Source organism: Pelodiscus sinensis, chromosome 17 (genome assembly GCF_049634645.1).
Source record: "Pelodiscus sinensis isolate JC-2024 chromosome 17, ASM4963464v1, whole genome shotgun sequence".
Classification (NCBI taxonomy): Eukaryota; Metazoa; Chordata; order Testudines; family Trionychidae; genus Pelodiscus; species Pelodiscus sinensis.
The window spans coordinates 24,945,536-24,961,598 of NC_134727.1; the positions used below are offsets into that span (position 1 = coordinate 24,945,536).

The following is a 16,063-nucleotide window of genomic DNA, read 5'->3' on the forward strand; positions in this document are numbered from 1 at the left end:
CTCAATTTAGAGTCAACCTATTGGCATACAGAATCATGCCCTGATATTCAAGGCTCTGTGTCTGTGCGTGCGCGCTATTCAAGGCTATGTGTTTGTGTGTGTGTGACATCCAATCAAAGAAAACATGGAATATGGACGAAGATAAATGTTCTTCAGCAATTTAAGTGAAAAAAGACAAGTCTGAAGCTCTGAAAAGTAGAAGGTTGAAGACCTGCTGGGTTCAATCTTGCTATCATAGGAGGAACTGAGGGATGGTGGAACACTCTTCTCTTTATGTGGCACAGGACATGTACACAGCCCTAACAAACACTGCTATTCAAAAGATCTGACCCTAAGACACACATGCACTTACACTGGAATCCATGCTCACACATACTCAAAGAACATGCCTTTATTTATATTTCAGAACACCAAGTACATTTTTAGTGCTATCTAAGCATTTTGTAATAATTCAAAATCCTCTGAAGTTTTTATTTTATATTTAAAACAAGCACAGAAATATGTATCTTTTACATTTTTAAAGATGCAGAGTTAAACAGTACAATCGTTTGATAATGTTAAAATTCTAGTTAAGTAGTAAGCTATAACTTTTTCAGTGTCAGAAAATATAGTTCATTTCTTCATATTCAGTATCTTAATTTTGCATTGTTACCTAGTCATCCTATAATACAAAATTATTCGATAGTGCTAGGAACCTAAGGAACTGACGCTGCACTTCACTATCTCAGAACACTGGTCAATATTCTTCTTTATCCTGTAGAATTTCTCCACGTATTCAGAACGGCCCAAAAGCTCCACAAAATCTTCGTCATGTGTTATGACAAGAAGCTGAAAGTTGCGTTGTTGTGAGCGACTTTTTATTAACCTATAAAGGAGTTGAAGGTTAGGACACTTATAGAAGTGGCATACTAATTTTACATAATTTGCAAATACACAAAATAAAAAACTCTAAAACATTGTTCCTTCCTAAGTGGAGTTTTAATCAGTTTCACACATACAAAAAGGGAAGAGACAGTCTAGGAAGGAGTACTGCAGAAAGGGATGTAGGAATCATTAGTGGACCACAAGCTAAATATGTGTCAACAGTGTCACACTGTTGCAAAAAAACCAAACATGATTCTGGGATTCATTACCAGGAGTGTTATGAGCAAGACAGGAAAAGTCATTCTTCTGCTCTACTCTGCACTGATTAGGCCTCAGTTGGAGTATTGTGTTCAGTTCTGGGCACCACATTTCTAGAAAGATGTGGAAAAATTGGAGAAAGCCCAGAGAAGAACAACAAAAATGATGTAAGGGCTAGAAAACATGAGCTATGAGGGAAGACTGAAAGAATTGGGCTTGTTTCGTTTAGAAAAGAGAAGACAGAGGGGATGTAATAGCAGTTTTCAAGTATCTAAAAGGTTGTTACAAGGTGGAGGGAGAAAAATTGTTCTCCTTGGACTCTGAAAATGGGACAAGAAGCAATGGGCTTAAATTGCAGCAAGGGAGGTTTTAGGTTGGACATTAGGGCTATGTCTAGACTATGGAGTTTTTCTGGGATCTCTCTGTCAGGGCAATTAAACATTGGAATAAATTGCCTAGGGAGGTGTGGAATCTCCTCCATCACTGGAGATATTTAAGAACAGTTTGGATTGACATCTGTCAGGGATGATCTAGAATGGTGCTTGGTCTTGCCATGAGGGCAGGGGACTGGACTTGATCTCTCAAGGTCGCTTCCAGTTCTAGTATTCTATAATTAGTGCACTATTCTTATTAATACCATATTCAATAAAAGGTATCATCCTTATTATTATATCTTGATTTTTAATATAATTTTTCTTATATAAGAAAATGTGATTAACTACTTGGGCAAAACAGGAATATATTGGAAAGAAAGGCAGGATCTGTCAGATATCTAATGAATCTGTCGATTAGTAATACGCTTCATAGTTTATACTCTTTGGCTCTGAGTATCATGGATTTAGTGAATGCTTAGAAAAGATAAATATAATAAAGAACCATATTAACCGCATGACTAAAAAGCTCTTCCCTGGTCCTATGGTAGCCCTAATGTGGATGCACCAAGACAAGAAGAATGAACTGTCAATCTAACAGCTAACATTCATGTTACTTTTTGGCCACAGCATGGGAACTAGGAATGCAGGGGTGTTATGACACCTCCAGGCTCCCGGCTGAAAACCCAAGGTCCTGGCGCTGTTTCCCTGCATTCTGGGGGCTCTGCATCCAGGGTCCTAGCTGCTGCCCCACACACCTGGCTCTGTTGCCAGCCCTGCATGTTGGGGGCTCTACTGCTGGCTCCTGGTTTGGAGTCCTGCCTGCTGGTCCTGCACGCAGAGTGGAGGGGAAAGAGCTCTTCTTCAGCCCTGTGTGCAGGAGGCTCAGCGGCTGTGGGCCGTGCACGCCAGGGCTTTGCTCCTGTCCTCAGTTAGGAAGGGGGTGTAGAATAGGGATAAGGGGAGGGATGTCAGCACCTCCTGCCTTAAAAATGTTCTCACACAACTATTCCTGGCTATGTGCAAAATGAAAGAAAACTGATACAATGCTTCTCTTCTCTTCCACAAAGAAGCAAGAACTTAAAGATTTTCTTGTCCAAAATATGGTAAGAGATGACAGAATTAGCAAGCCATTGGGCAGGATTTAAAAAACAAATAATTTCTAGCAAGTAGCAAAACTACTGCAAATGCTGGACCTGATTCCATTCTCAATTAAAACTATGTATGTCATTGAACACACAGTAAAACCAAATCTATTTATAACAAAGAATCCAAGTCTTCCCCAAGTCTATTAAAACTCAGAGGATATCCATCCCAAACTTACTCCACCAGAGCATGTGCAAGAGACTCGATGTTTTCTCGATCAAGATTGGTAGTAGGCTCATCTAATGCAAGAATGCCACAGTTGAGACAGAATGTTTCTGCCAGAGCAAGACGAATAATGAGGGAAGCAAGCACCTAGAAGAAAATACAAATCCACTCTTCAGTATGTAATTAGAAAGCACTGAACTACATAACTGTTCAATTTATAATTCCAAGAATAGCAGATACAGGTGTTAGAGTTAAAACACAACATATCAGATGTCTGAAAATGCCTATTAACAAATTCATTCACTATTAAACAGAACTAAATGAAAACAATTCCAATTTAAATTAAACAATTAAAAAAAAGCTATGCTAAAAATGTTAAGGTTGGAAAGTTGAGCACTTAAACATTTAGGCTATAACAGCATTAAGTATATCCCAGGAACCTTAATTCTGCAGCTAAGAATGCTTTATAAAATAGTCAAATTAGACAATCACATCTTTTGACAATGGGTGGTTGAGATCTGGGTGTGTGTGCATATCTCAATAAACCTGGCCCCTCTGTGTGCTAACAAATCACTGATTATTTTTCTAAAGTTGAAACACTTGAATTATCACTCCATAGGCTGATACTGTGTTATTAAGTCTGGCTGATTAGGTTTTCAAGAAACTGTCTGACCAAGTGAAAATTATAAACACACCATGGGAACGGTAGCAGGAATATACTCTACTAAAGGATACTTTCCAGTAATCACAGATGCAGACATCATATTCCCCGATGAACTAGTTCTAAGAAAATGACTAAGAAGAAGAGATGAAGATGTTCCACTCTCAGGCTACAGCTACACTGCTGTTTTTTTGCGGAAGAGGATATGCAAATCATGCTCTCATTTGCATATCTTCTTCCTATTCTTTTTGCAGAAGAGGTTTTGCCGATAAAAAGCCCTGTATAGACAGGGCCATTTGTCAGCAAAACCTCCTTTTTTGCAAGATCCCTTATTCCTCAAAAATAGAGGTTTACAAGATCTTGCAAAAAAAGGGGTTTTTCCTGACAAATGGCCCTGTCTACATGGGGCTTTTTATTGGCAAAACCTCTTCTGCAAAAAGAATCGGAAGATATGCAAATGAGAGCGCGATTTGTTTTATACATCATTTAATAGAATATCCTTTCATTGCATCAATGCCATGTAACAGCTAGAAATGTTTTGCATCACTCATTTTAATTTTGGGGCAATTTTTTCCTTTCCTTATCTTTACTTCTAAAAATTCAGGATATGCCTATTCTCCCAATCATCCAAACTTCCCAAAGAGTTCTTGTCTTTTTTGTGCAATAAAATTCCATAACATACCTTTTGCCCAGCACTGCATCTTCCTCGCATGTCCAGAGCAGTACCTCCTTTTATCATTACTACTCTATAATTGTAGTTCCTCCTTTTATCAGATGCTGAAACATTTTCATCTGCATCAGAACGAATTTCTATATATTCAATATCTAATATGAGAAAAATGTAATTTCATTATAAAAACATGTTTTAAAACAACAGATTGAGACAATGAGGTGATAACATGCGCAATAGTTAAAACACAGTTGGGAAAGAAGAGTCCTACTATAGGCAATATAATTATACAAAACATATTTAGAAGTGCCAACAGAAGAATCTTTGACACTGGCAGGTTAATTTATTCAAAACTAAAGAAGTGTATTTAAATGGCACAAGTTTTTTCTTTCGAAGGATGCCTAAATTTTGGAAAATATAGGAAGGGAATGAATTACTTCCAAATCATTATACAAAATCATAGTTAATCACATAATTCTTTATTATTACTACAATCTGCTCATATTTTAAAGTGGGACAGATACAAATTCTGAAACTACAAGAATAATGTATGTACCTTGCCCTCTGTAGGTGGTTCGCCAAAGATCACGAATGATTTTATTGATTTCTTCCATTTTCATGCTGTGAAATGTCATAATTGCTCTAAAAAAAAGGGGGAAAAAGACCCAGTCTATTTGCTTTGGGTGAAACTGTACAGCAGCTGACTGCAAGCTCCTTGGAGCAAGCACCACTTTTCCTTCTATGTCTTCTAAGCAAACTGTTGGTACTCAAATACTCTAAAAATAGTAATTTCTAGTAGTGAGTGTAGGATCAATAGCTATACAATAAATACATTACAAACAAGTAACTATGGCCACTCTTAAGCACCTTTTATTTTTTAATGATAACATTTTCATCTTGAGACACACGGGAGCAAGGGAAGCAAAATTCTTTGTCTGCTCTTCTTATGACTTCTCTACAGAGCAATTTGCTGCCCAGCAATCCAGGATGTGAATCTATTGTGCATCAGCTTGCCATGAAGCAGTACATTAAAGCTGCTACATTCCACAACTTTTACTGCACTGTGGCTGTTCACATGAGACTGTATCACATGGTAAACTTACAGTAGCTTCACATCCTCACTTGAAACACAGTAACTTCCCATGTGGAAAACTTTTATATGGCAATCATTCACCAAAGGACAAGGTTACTGACTTGTACTGTAGTCATAATTCACATGTAAAATCTGTATTTCAAACCTTGACCAACAAAAATGGAAGTTTCCTTAAATTTGCTGTGAATACGAAGCAATCGTGATTAAGTTATATTAAGGATATTAAGTTCTATTAAGCATTAAAGTAGCAAAAACAAATCCAACATGATGGGTGTACCACACTTGTTAAAAAAAAAATCTCAGTGAACTTTCACAAAAATGACACCTGCTTAAAATTCTGAAAGGAATGAACTATGGATTTAGGCCCTGATCCTGAAAACACATATTATGTGACTATCTTTACATATGTAAGTATCCTCACTCAGTTCAATACACAAAGTTACTCAAGTGCATACATGTCTATAGAATTGGTCTTTCTTAGTTTCTCCTTCCAAAAAATGAGATCACAACAATCATAAGAAGAGATTTGAAAGAAACTTTCTATTCTAAATTTCTAGTGGCATTCCCTTTTGTTTATAAATGCTTGATGTCTATCATTCTGGCAGACTACCAAGTCTACAGCTCAGATTCAGAAGGGTACATTTTTAAAAATGACAGTGCTAATTTCAATTTTACTAAAACTTTTTTATGTTGCTAACATTTATTTTTTTTAACTTTTTTTTAATTAAAGGAACAGAGTATTGACAGTACAGAAACAAATTGCACTACCTTTCACTTTTATGGCTGATTCTATGTAATGGTTCTGATTTTCAAAGAGGTTCAAGGAATATAAAATGAATGGAGATTGTGGTTAAGTATCCTGGACTTTGAAAATCTCAATCAATATTTCTAAATATTAAAGTACATGGGTAATGCTTATTCACTGATTTGCAAACCATGCAACATTTAGGCCTAACAGGAAAGCAAAGGGAAAGAAAGCATTAAGAATGCTGGGCTTAGAAAGTCCCCAAAACACTTCTCAGCCACATCTTGCTTTGCAGGAACACATATGCATGTGACAGAATGTGCATATACATGTCGTCATACCTCCTATGCACTTTTTCAAGGTACTAAAATTGATCAGAATCCTACTTTTGAAGCACTCAGGAAAATTACTGTATTTTTGGCAGTTTACCAAAACAAAGCAGACTAGCAGAGTGGGGAATGACACCATGTGTCAAAAGAATGGCATTTCAAGTCTCATTTAGGGACTTATCAGTCAGTCTTACAAGTTAACTTTGTAATAATTTTGTCTTCCTTCACTAAAAATGTCCATTTTTATAAAATTTAAAAGTACAAATATGCCTTCATTTTTAAAAATACAAATCAAACAAAATAAAATCTTTTTACAAGCGAACAAGATCTCGCAAGAGACTAATGCACATCATATATCACAACTAAAGAGCATTTGAAGTTTGGGGTACATTCAGTATACACTATAGAGTTTAAAATTATGGATCAGTCACTAGGCAAACTTGTAAGCAACGACTACATTGAAATGAGCAAGCAACTCTAGAACTGCATGTGATAGTTCACCACTCCTGACTCTTAGCCCAGATGATAGCAAAAGCAAAGTCACTAGTAAATGTAAAGTAATCTTTAGCATGCTCCCCTTTTTAAGGCAAAAACCGCTGCTTGATGTAACTGGGTGAGTTTTTTCTTTTTCCTAGATATTATGAATTTCCTTTTTATTATTATTGTTGTTAGGAGTTTCTCAGGTGGAACGGAACATCGAGTTGTGAGCATAATTCTAATGGTGGGATGACTTTTTGTATTAATAGTCATAAAGGATAAAAAATAAACTTGGATCTTTAGTTGATACATATATAGAAAGTTGTGCTCTTTTTCTTTGTTTTAGCTAGAAAAAAAAAGGAACATTTTTGCCCCGTTAATACTTTGAAGGAAGCATATGCTTGAAAAATCAACTCAGACACTCATGCTGTAGTCAAGAAGTCAAATCACTAACATGTTAGGCTTTGGAGGCAGCAGGCACTGAGGAGGAGACAGAGTATTTTTTTTATTACAGAGTACAGCAGACTCTTTCCTTCTGCCTCTACCAAGAATACTGTTTCAATCATTTGGAAATGCTTAATTCTAGTAATAAATTCCACCCACCTTGTCCTACTGTAATAAAACAGACATAGAATCATAGAACACTAGAACTGGAAGGTACCTCGAGAGGTTGAGACCAGTCCTCTGCCCTCACAGCAGGACCCAGTACCATACAGACCAGGGGTGGGCAAAAGGGCCTCCGCGGGCTGGACCCAGCCCCCCCCCCCCCCCCCCGAAGCAGGTGGAGCTGGCCTGCAGAGGCCCTGCTGCTCCCCCACCCTCAGGCCAATCAGGGCCTGGGGGTGGGGGAGCTGCATCAAGATTCCTTCGCCCTGCCCCAGCCCTGTGAGGAGCCCGCGGCACTTCAAAGCGCCGTGTGCTGCTCGCAGGGCAGGGGGGAAGCTTTCCGCACTCCCCCGCCCCCAGGAACTGATTGGCCTGGGGTGGGGGAGCGTGCCAAGCCTCTTCCAGGGCACGGGTGCCTAGTGGGAAGGGGGGGCAAGGGGTTCCCCCACCTCCAGACCAATTATAGTCTGGGGGTGGAGTAGCCCGGCCCCTTCCCATTTAGGCTCCACCCCTTCCAGGGTGACCTGGGGCTACTTCAAAATTTTTTGAAGTAGCCCCTGGGCAAAAATTATTGCCCACCCTGATCTAGACCATGCCTGATAGATGCCTAACCAATATGCTCTTAAATATCTCCAGAGATGGGGATTCCACAACCTCTCTAGGCAACTTATTCCAGTGTTTAACTACGCTGACACTTAGGAATTTTTCCTAATGTCCAACCTCAACCTCCCTTGCTGCAGTTTAAAGCCATTGCTTCTTGTCCTATCCTCAGAGGCCAAGGAGAACAATTTTTCTCCCTCCTCCTTGTGACACCCTTTTAGATACTTGAAAATCGCTATCATGTCCCCTCTCAGTCTTCTCCTTCCCAAACTAAACAAGCCCAATTCTTTCAGTCTTCCTTCATAGGTCATGTTCTCTAGACCTTTAATCATTCTTATTGTTCTTCACTGGACCTTCTCCAGTTCCTCTACATGTTTCTTGAAATGTGGTGCCCAGAACTGGACACAATACTCCAATTGAGACCTAATCAGCGCAGAGTAGAGCAGAAGAATGACTTCTCATGTCTTGTATAAAATATATAATCAGTGAAGTTCTTATTATAATCCTCCATCTAATATAAAGTGTAGGTTTTTTAAAGTTGAATCATTTTTTGGCAGTGAGCCAAAACCCTGCAAGAAGTAGCACCAAGGGAAAAATGCATTTCTGAGTTGACCTTTAAATAGAAAGCAACGCTTAACCTGATGCTTTGCTATAATATCAGATAAGAACATGGAAATAGAACGAGAGTGCTGGCTCACGTCATTTACATGAATGTTTCTTTTTTCTTTTTTTAAACTGGAGTAATAAAGTGTATTATTTAAAAACAAATATTTTCCCACCTGCTTATTTACAGGAACAGTTTCTATCTCTTTTGGGATACACAAAATTCCCAATACCATTTATACGAATTACTAAACATAAATGAAGGAAAAAATAGTTCAAAACATTCTCGAGTAACAAATTCCTAAGTTCTTATCAATATTTATTACCAATATTAAAATGTCAAAACAATAAAACTTTATGAAGAATGAATCTTACAGTGAAACCCTGAGAGCACAAAAGGGCATGCAAAATGCTTGTTTTTCCAGCCTACATGTAGAGATTTCAAAATCTGACCATTAGAGGCAACATTTCTTCTCACTGATTATTGCAGATTACCAATAAGTGATGCTTATCTGTTTTTTCTTGAAATTACGTGACTGGATTTCCTGTATTGCCTTAAACAGACACACAATAGAATCTATACGTTGTGAGTTCTGCACTAAAAAAGGGAAAACTGCAGGGGAATTCCTGGAGAGCACGTCCATTTAGGTTGTAAGATTAAGAATTGTTCACACACAATTTCAACACTCACCGTTTACTGAATTTGAGTATCTTACAGTGGAATATTAACATATTTTTAACTGAAATTAATGGTTTTAGTAATAAAATTACTTCTGTTTTACTCATTTAGTATTCTGAAAAAAGATCAGTATGTAGAGAAAATATACTCTAACTAAAAATCAAGCTTTGAACAATGAACAGCACAAAAACAATGAACGGAAGTAAAAAGTACGGAATGAAATTGTAATAAAGTTAAACTTTAATTTTTGTTCATCACAATCTATGGAAGACTAACATTTATATGTCTGCAGTATACCAATAAAAACTATTATAATTGTGATAATTAACTATAATATGCTAAATAGCATACCATCTGCCCCAAACAGTGGTCTGTGTCTCTAAATCTTCGTAAAATACAAAAGACATTAAAGAATACTGGTTTTAGTTTAAATTCCATTGTAAAATAAACATATAGAATACCTGGGTTGTGAAAAACTGTAAGCCCAATGGAAAGGAAAACTAGTTTATTGCTTTTAATAAAAATTATGGAAGGAAAACTGTCCCCAACAACTTGCTTTACTTTTACCATTCATTTAACATTAAGCCTGGGCATAAAGTCATCAGCCCTTAGGAAACTCCCATTTGTATAGAATGCTTCGTCATATCTCTTCAGCAGTATGAGCTATCATAAGCACATGTAATCTACCCTCCCCTGGTCCAAGAGGGGAGTCTTGGGAGAGCCTGAGGCCTGACCTCCCCTGGTCTGGAAAACTCCTTCCTTCAGGACCACTCAGGCCCTGAGGGTGCTAGACCATGGAGGTCCAACTTGTACTTTATGGAGCACTTGTTCAATCTTTTATTCTCTAACAAAAAAACACAGCATGTACATTTATAAAATCCTTAATCTCCACCCAATCAAAACACTATACTGAACAAACATATCCACTGAGAGTGAGAGAGAGAAAACCACTTATATTGCTCAGTGCATGACTAGACGGTGCTAAGGTACTGTGGAAATGATAGTAGTAGAAATACTTTATATATAGAAAAGAAAAAAACAGTTTTGGCATACAAATACTGAAACAGATTCCATGTTGCTCATAACTGTTGTTCTGGACTTTTTTTTTTAAGAGGCTATCTGAACGAAAAACTGCGGAAAGAAATCCATGATTATCCATAATACAGAGTGTGACGTAGTGGGGGTGCTGTCTGCTCTGTAACCGGGGTTCCCCTATGCTGTGATGTGTGATTCCCACTGACTCACGCACATGTGTATTGGCCCAGACATCTAGTCTCAGCCTGAGCAGATAACAAGGCTCTTCCCACGGGGAGAGACAAAGGAAGGGAGGTGGAGACGGCCACCTGGCTGGGGGGCAGGGTCTGGGAGCTGGGCAGTTTTTGGCTGGGAAAATATGAAGAAAAGAGAGTAAGCTGAGTACTGGAGGTCAAGGTTGCCAGTGGACCCCTATGCGAAGGGGTCTAGGGCTGCCAGCCCGATTCCTTATGTCCACATCACGCCTATGCTGTGCTGTATCCTGGAGAAGCAATAAACCCTCTCTATTCTACTGGCTGGCAGAGTCTCATCTTGCTGCAGATGGGGTGCAGGATCAGGGGGTACCCAACATGCTGCCACACAGTTATACCTTGTGTATCTTGACTAGCTAAATATACACTGCCACATTACTGTGCTGCAGCTTTCTAGCTCAGGGGTGTGAAAAAACACCCTCCCCCTGAGCGCAGAAGTTACAGCACTGTACAGCACTAGTGTAAATGGTCTGCCAGCTCTGTTAACTACTCCCCTTGCAGAGGTGGTTTATGTAGAGCGCTGGGAGAACTTTATTGCATCACTGGTGTCATGGCTACACTTTCACTTTAAATTTAGAAGTGTAGACAAAGCCCAAGTCTAGAGTTTACTATGTCTCTGTGCCCCCAGCCACTCAAAAAAACAGTGGGAGGTGTGCCAATGATCAGAGAGAGTTACAAGAAAATGAAAACTGTGTGTGCCTCTCCTTATACAGTTTCCTAAAAATTCCTTTGTGTGTGAAAGGATCCATAGGAGAACAGGGAAATCTGCATGGAAGCCCTATGTTTCCTTACTATTTTGAATCCTTTCTGGTTGGAAGTTTTCAAGACAAATATTATAGAAAGAAATACCCCACATTTTTGTAAGAACTTTAAATTTAAATAACTGATTTTAATAACAGGGAAATAATCATGGAATTTGCCAAGAATTTTTAAGAATTGTTTTATTTACTATTTAAATTTATCGTAGAAAGTTTGAAATTAAAAGTTGTTTCCATACCAAAACTCTTCTCTTTCCTGTTATGTTCACCCAATGACTTGTTATTCATTGGTGTTTCTAAGTGCTGGACTAAGCTATGAATAATTTATTTTCATTTTAAAAAATTTGCTTTATCAAAACGTAACTAATTTTGACCTAATCAACCATGACAATGTCTTTCTAAAATTACTATTTCAGGAGAAAAGAATATTGATCAGACTTTTTCCTGTAACTACATGTGATACATTTGCATTACAAGATATTAAATTTCAAAAATTATTTTAATTTCAGGCTAACCTAAAGAGAGGCGTGTGATGTTACTAAGTTTAAAAGTCTCCAAATGTTTGGTGAGCATAATCATATTACAATACTCACTTATCAAGTGCCTTGTAGTATATGTCAAGGTCCCTGTTTACTAGCTCTGTTGTTCTCATTACAATCATCATTTCTTTGTACTTTTCCTCAGCATCTTTGAATTGAGATTCTTGAAGCTCTTTTTTAAATCGAATGATCTCTTCTTCAAATCCACGCTGCCGACCTAATGCCAAACTGTGATTTTTTTTTAAATCCTCTATTTTCTTCTCCAGACATTGTTGTTCACTGTCAGGAAACAGTGGAATCAAAGTACATAAAGTGTTTTCAATTCTCGGCTTTACATACAAACAAGTCTTTAAAAAACGGATATATTTTGCTATTTGTTCATGAAAGTAACATTTTGTGTCCAAACTTAAGTATTAAAAATTAATCCATTGGGCCTAAAGTATATTTATTGGTCTGAAAGTTGGAGATGTATTAAAGAAATATTTTCACTATGGCAAAAAGTGAGAAAATACTTCTGATTAATAATGGATTTAAGGTTATTCTGTAAACCTAAAAGTTTTAATTAGGGAAAACAAATTAGCAGTGTTGGAGGCTGGAATACTAGAGATATAACAAATAACTAGCCATATATTATGGATCTAATTATTCATGTTTCTGCTCAGTAGCAGGACTATTTTGATAATCTGTTAAATGCCAATACTGTATTTGGCACTGTACAAATATAAAAGATAGCTACTGCCCCAAAGAATTTACAGTTCAAGGGATTAATATGAAAACTGCTGAAATCAATGGAAGATCTGCCATTGGCTTTAATGCAAAAGCAGGACTAAGCATGACAAAGAAACATGAAAATATACTTGTCTGGAGAAAATAATTAATTCCCCACACATTGTTTGGATTTATTATGGAAAAGTAATTGAAAAAATTCAGTGTGAACAGCAACAACGAAGACAGCAAAGATACAGCTACATTTTTAAAAACTGCATAGCATTTTAAATTTCATATTAAAAAACAATCAGAAACGATTTACTGCTCATAAGATATTTACCTGTCATAGACATGGGATAGAATTATAAAATAACAATATTACCACTTTCATTTTATTTTCTATCTGAAATGATGCTTGCAATATTGGTTGCTAGTACAAGTTGAACCTCTCTCATCGAGGACTCTGTGTTCTGGCAACATCCGTGATCTGGTAGGACCACAAATGTTGCTAGACCAGAGAGTCCAAGCAGCAGAGATTGAGTGTGGCAGGGAGTGGAGCCAGTCTCGTGGGTGGCAGCCCACAAGGTTGGTGACTTGGAGGCAGAGGGTCCTGGGACAGCTGCCACGCCACATGCAGCCGGGATAGGGAGCCCTGGGAATAGCCGCTGCCAAGTGCGGAACTGGGTGGCCAGGAGCAGCTGCCACCCCGCACAGGGCTGGTGGCAGAGAGCCATTGGGTCAGGCAGCAGAGCCCTGGGAGCAGGCTGGGGGCATCAGAGCCAGGCAGATGGGCCAGAGGAGGTGAAGCCTCCAGATTCTCCTGAAGTAGCAGACAGAAGGGGACCCCTGGGAGAGCTCAGAGGTCTGACTTCCCCTGGTCCAGCAAACGCCCTTTTTCAAGGCTGCTTAGGTCCCAAGGGTGCTGGACCAGGGAGATCAAACCTGTAGTCACAAAGTATATACAGGCAGTCCCCAGGTTATGTACAAGATAGGGACTGTAGGTTTGTTCTTAAGTTGAATCTGTTTGTAAGTCGGAACTGGCGTCAGCTGCTGCTGAAAGTGATCAGTTTCAACCGTGGCTGAATCTGGACGCCAGTTCTGACTTACATACAGATTCAACTTAAGAAACGCAGGCGTCCCCAAGTCAGCTGATGCTGAAACTGATCAGCGGCTGATTCCAGGAAGCCTGGGGCAGAGCAACTCTGCCTCGGGCTTCCTATAGTCAGCCGCTGGTCAGTTTCAGCAGCGGCTGACTTGGGGACGCCTGGGGCAGAGCAGCTGGGGTGCTGCTGGGTTGCTCCAGTAGCGCGGCTCCTCGGCGCTACTGGAGCAACCCAGCAGCACCCCAGCTGCTCTGCCCCAGGCGTCCTGATTCAGCCGCTGCTGAAACTGACCAGCAGCGGCTGAATCAGGACGCCTGGGGCAGAGCAGCTGGGGTGCTGCCGGGTTGGTCCGGAGCGGCGCTGCGGGACCAACCCGGCAGCCCCCAGCTGCTCTACCCCAGGGGTAGGCAAGAATAGCCTGGTCTGCTGGGGGGGAGGCACTAGCTGCACCCCCCCCGCCAGCAGACCAGGGAGACGGGGAGCAAAGCCTTGAAGCACGCCCGCAGCGGGACAGCCCAGGTGCGCCGCGGCTGTCCCACTGCGGGCGTGCTCCGAGGCTTTGCTCCCCATCTTCCTGGTCTGCTGGTCGGGAGACGGGGAGGAAAGCCACGGAGCACGCCCGCAGGGGGACAGCTCAAGCGCGCCCGGGCTGTCCCGCTGCGGGCGTGCTCCAAGTCTTTAGCTCCCCGTCTCCCTGCAGAGCAGGGAGACGGGGAGCAGCTTTTCTCGCCCCGGAGGACGGGGGCGGCGGACCGCGGCGCATGTGGGCGTCCCGCCGCTCCCGTCCTCCAGGGCGAGAAAAGCCCCGTTCGTAACTCGGGGACTGCCTGTATAATTAAATTGGGGACTGATCCTGCAAACATGCATGAATGACTGACTACTTGCATGAGGAGTCCCACCAACATCAAATGGATTTATGCGTACATGTAACTTTAGACCTTTGGAGATTATGTAAATCAGCAGTCCTCAAAGCTACACTTTCTGGAACATTTGCTGGCCAAAATCCAAAAAACTTGCTTGCCTCCTTCTTACTTCCAAGTGCTAAATGACACAAATATACAGAAAAATATTTAATGTTCTTTTAATTAGCATCACTTTTCAATTTAAACAATTAGTTTATGCTGTACATGACATAGTGGAGGGGAAGTAGATTGTGTGAGTGGACAGTAAAGTGGTTCATGAAACAATCTCTTTGTTAAGATGCGGTTAAATTTTTTGAAGACTCCTGCTCAACATTTAAGAAATCAAAAAAAATAATAATAATAATAATAACCCTACTTTTTTAGTTGTGGAACTTTCATTTCCCCCATCTCCTTCATATATTGTTTTCGTTCTTCTTCAACTTCTTTTAGCTCTTCATTTCTTTTTCTTAATGTAAGGTTATCCTCTAGCCATCTTTCTTGAATCTAAATTCAAATAAAGTCAAATGGTCCAACAGATAGATGCGTTTTTGAATTCCATATGATTTTACAAAAATCCATAACTTTCAATAGCTAAATGAAAGCTTAGATTACTTTGAAATATTTTCTCCATTCAATGGCTCTGGAGAGATAAATCATATTAGAAGAAATTTTCCATGAACCATGTATGCCTCAAAATGTCTATTACAATTATTATTATTATTATTAATTAATAACAGAATATCAGACATGCCAATTGTATTTTTGCTTTCCAATCAAAAATTAGGTATGTCAGTAATATTTTATTCTGATAAAACAGATAATATGATGGGGAAAATGGGATAAATCCAATCTAATGTTTGAGAATGTAAACAGTATTTGATAAATACATCACCAAAGTATTTCAAATATTAAAAAAAACACAAGTACAAGCTGATGAACATGTTCAAGAATGACTAGTGGCTTCTGATATCTTGATTTCTGTATTTCCTTAAAGGGCCCTCATTCTTAGGTGGCTTTAAACCCAAAATTCCACCCCACTATCAACCTCAGCCTGGAATAATCCACATAGGAGATCCACTTCCTGGACGTCACAGTACAAATAAAAGATGGTCACAAAAACACCACCCTAAACTGGAAATCTACTGACCACTATTCTTACCTACATGTCTTTAGCTTCCATCCACGATACATCGCACAATTCATTATCTACAGCCAAATCCTAAGATACAACCCTCTCTGTTCCAATCCCTTAGACAGAAACAAACACCTACGAGATCTTTATAAAAAATTCTTAAAACTAAAATACCGACCTGGGGAAGCAAAGAAACAGATTGAAAGAGCCAGAAAAGTACCTAGAAGTCAGCTACTACAGGACAGGCCAACAAGGAAAATAACAGACCACTGCTGGTTATAACCTACAGCCCCCAGCTAAAACCCCTCCAGCGCATCCTACAACCTATTCTGGAAAATGACCCCTCACTCTCACAGACCTTGGGAGAT

General features: G+C 39.5%; 1 protein-coding gene across 2 annotated transcripts in view; it reads right to left on the reverse strand.

Annotated features, from left to right (window-relative positions):
• Positions 1-376: 376 nt before the first annotated feature.
• Positions 377-16,063, reverse strand: part of RAD50 (RAD50 double strand break repair protein) — a 60,294-nt gene continuing 44,607 nt past the window's right edge. For both annotated transcript variants that reach the window (XM_075900349.1, XM_006128515.4), the window contains exons 21-26: positions 14,940-15,067; positions 11,905-12,129; positions 4,692-4,777; positions 4,148-4,290; positions 2,818-2,951; positions 377-865 (exon numbers count right to left, since the gene is read on the reverse strand). In XM_075900349.1, coding sequence (XP_075756464.1) covers positions 688-865; positions 2,818-2,951; positions 4,148-4,290; positions 4,692-4,777; positions 11,905-12,129; positions 14,940-15,067 — 894 coding nt within the window. In that variant the 3' untranslated portion in view covers positions 377-687. The remainder of the gene's footprint in view (positions 866-2,817; positions 2,952-4,147; positions 4,291-4,691; positions 4,778-11,904; positions 12,130-14,939; positions 15,068-16,063) is intronic.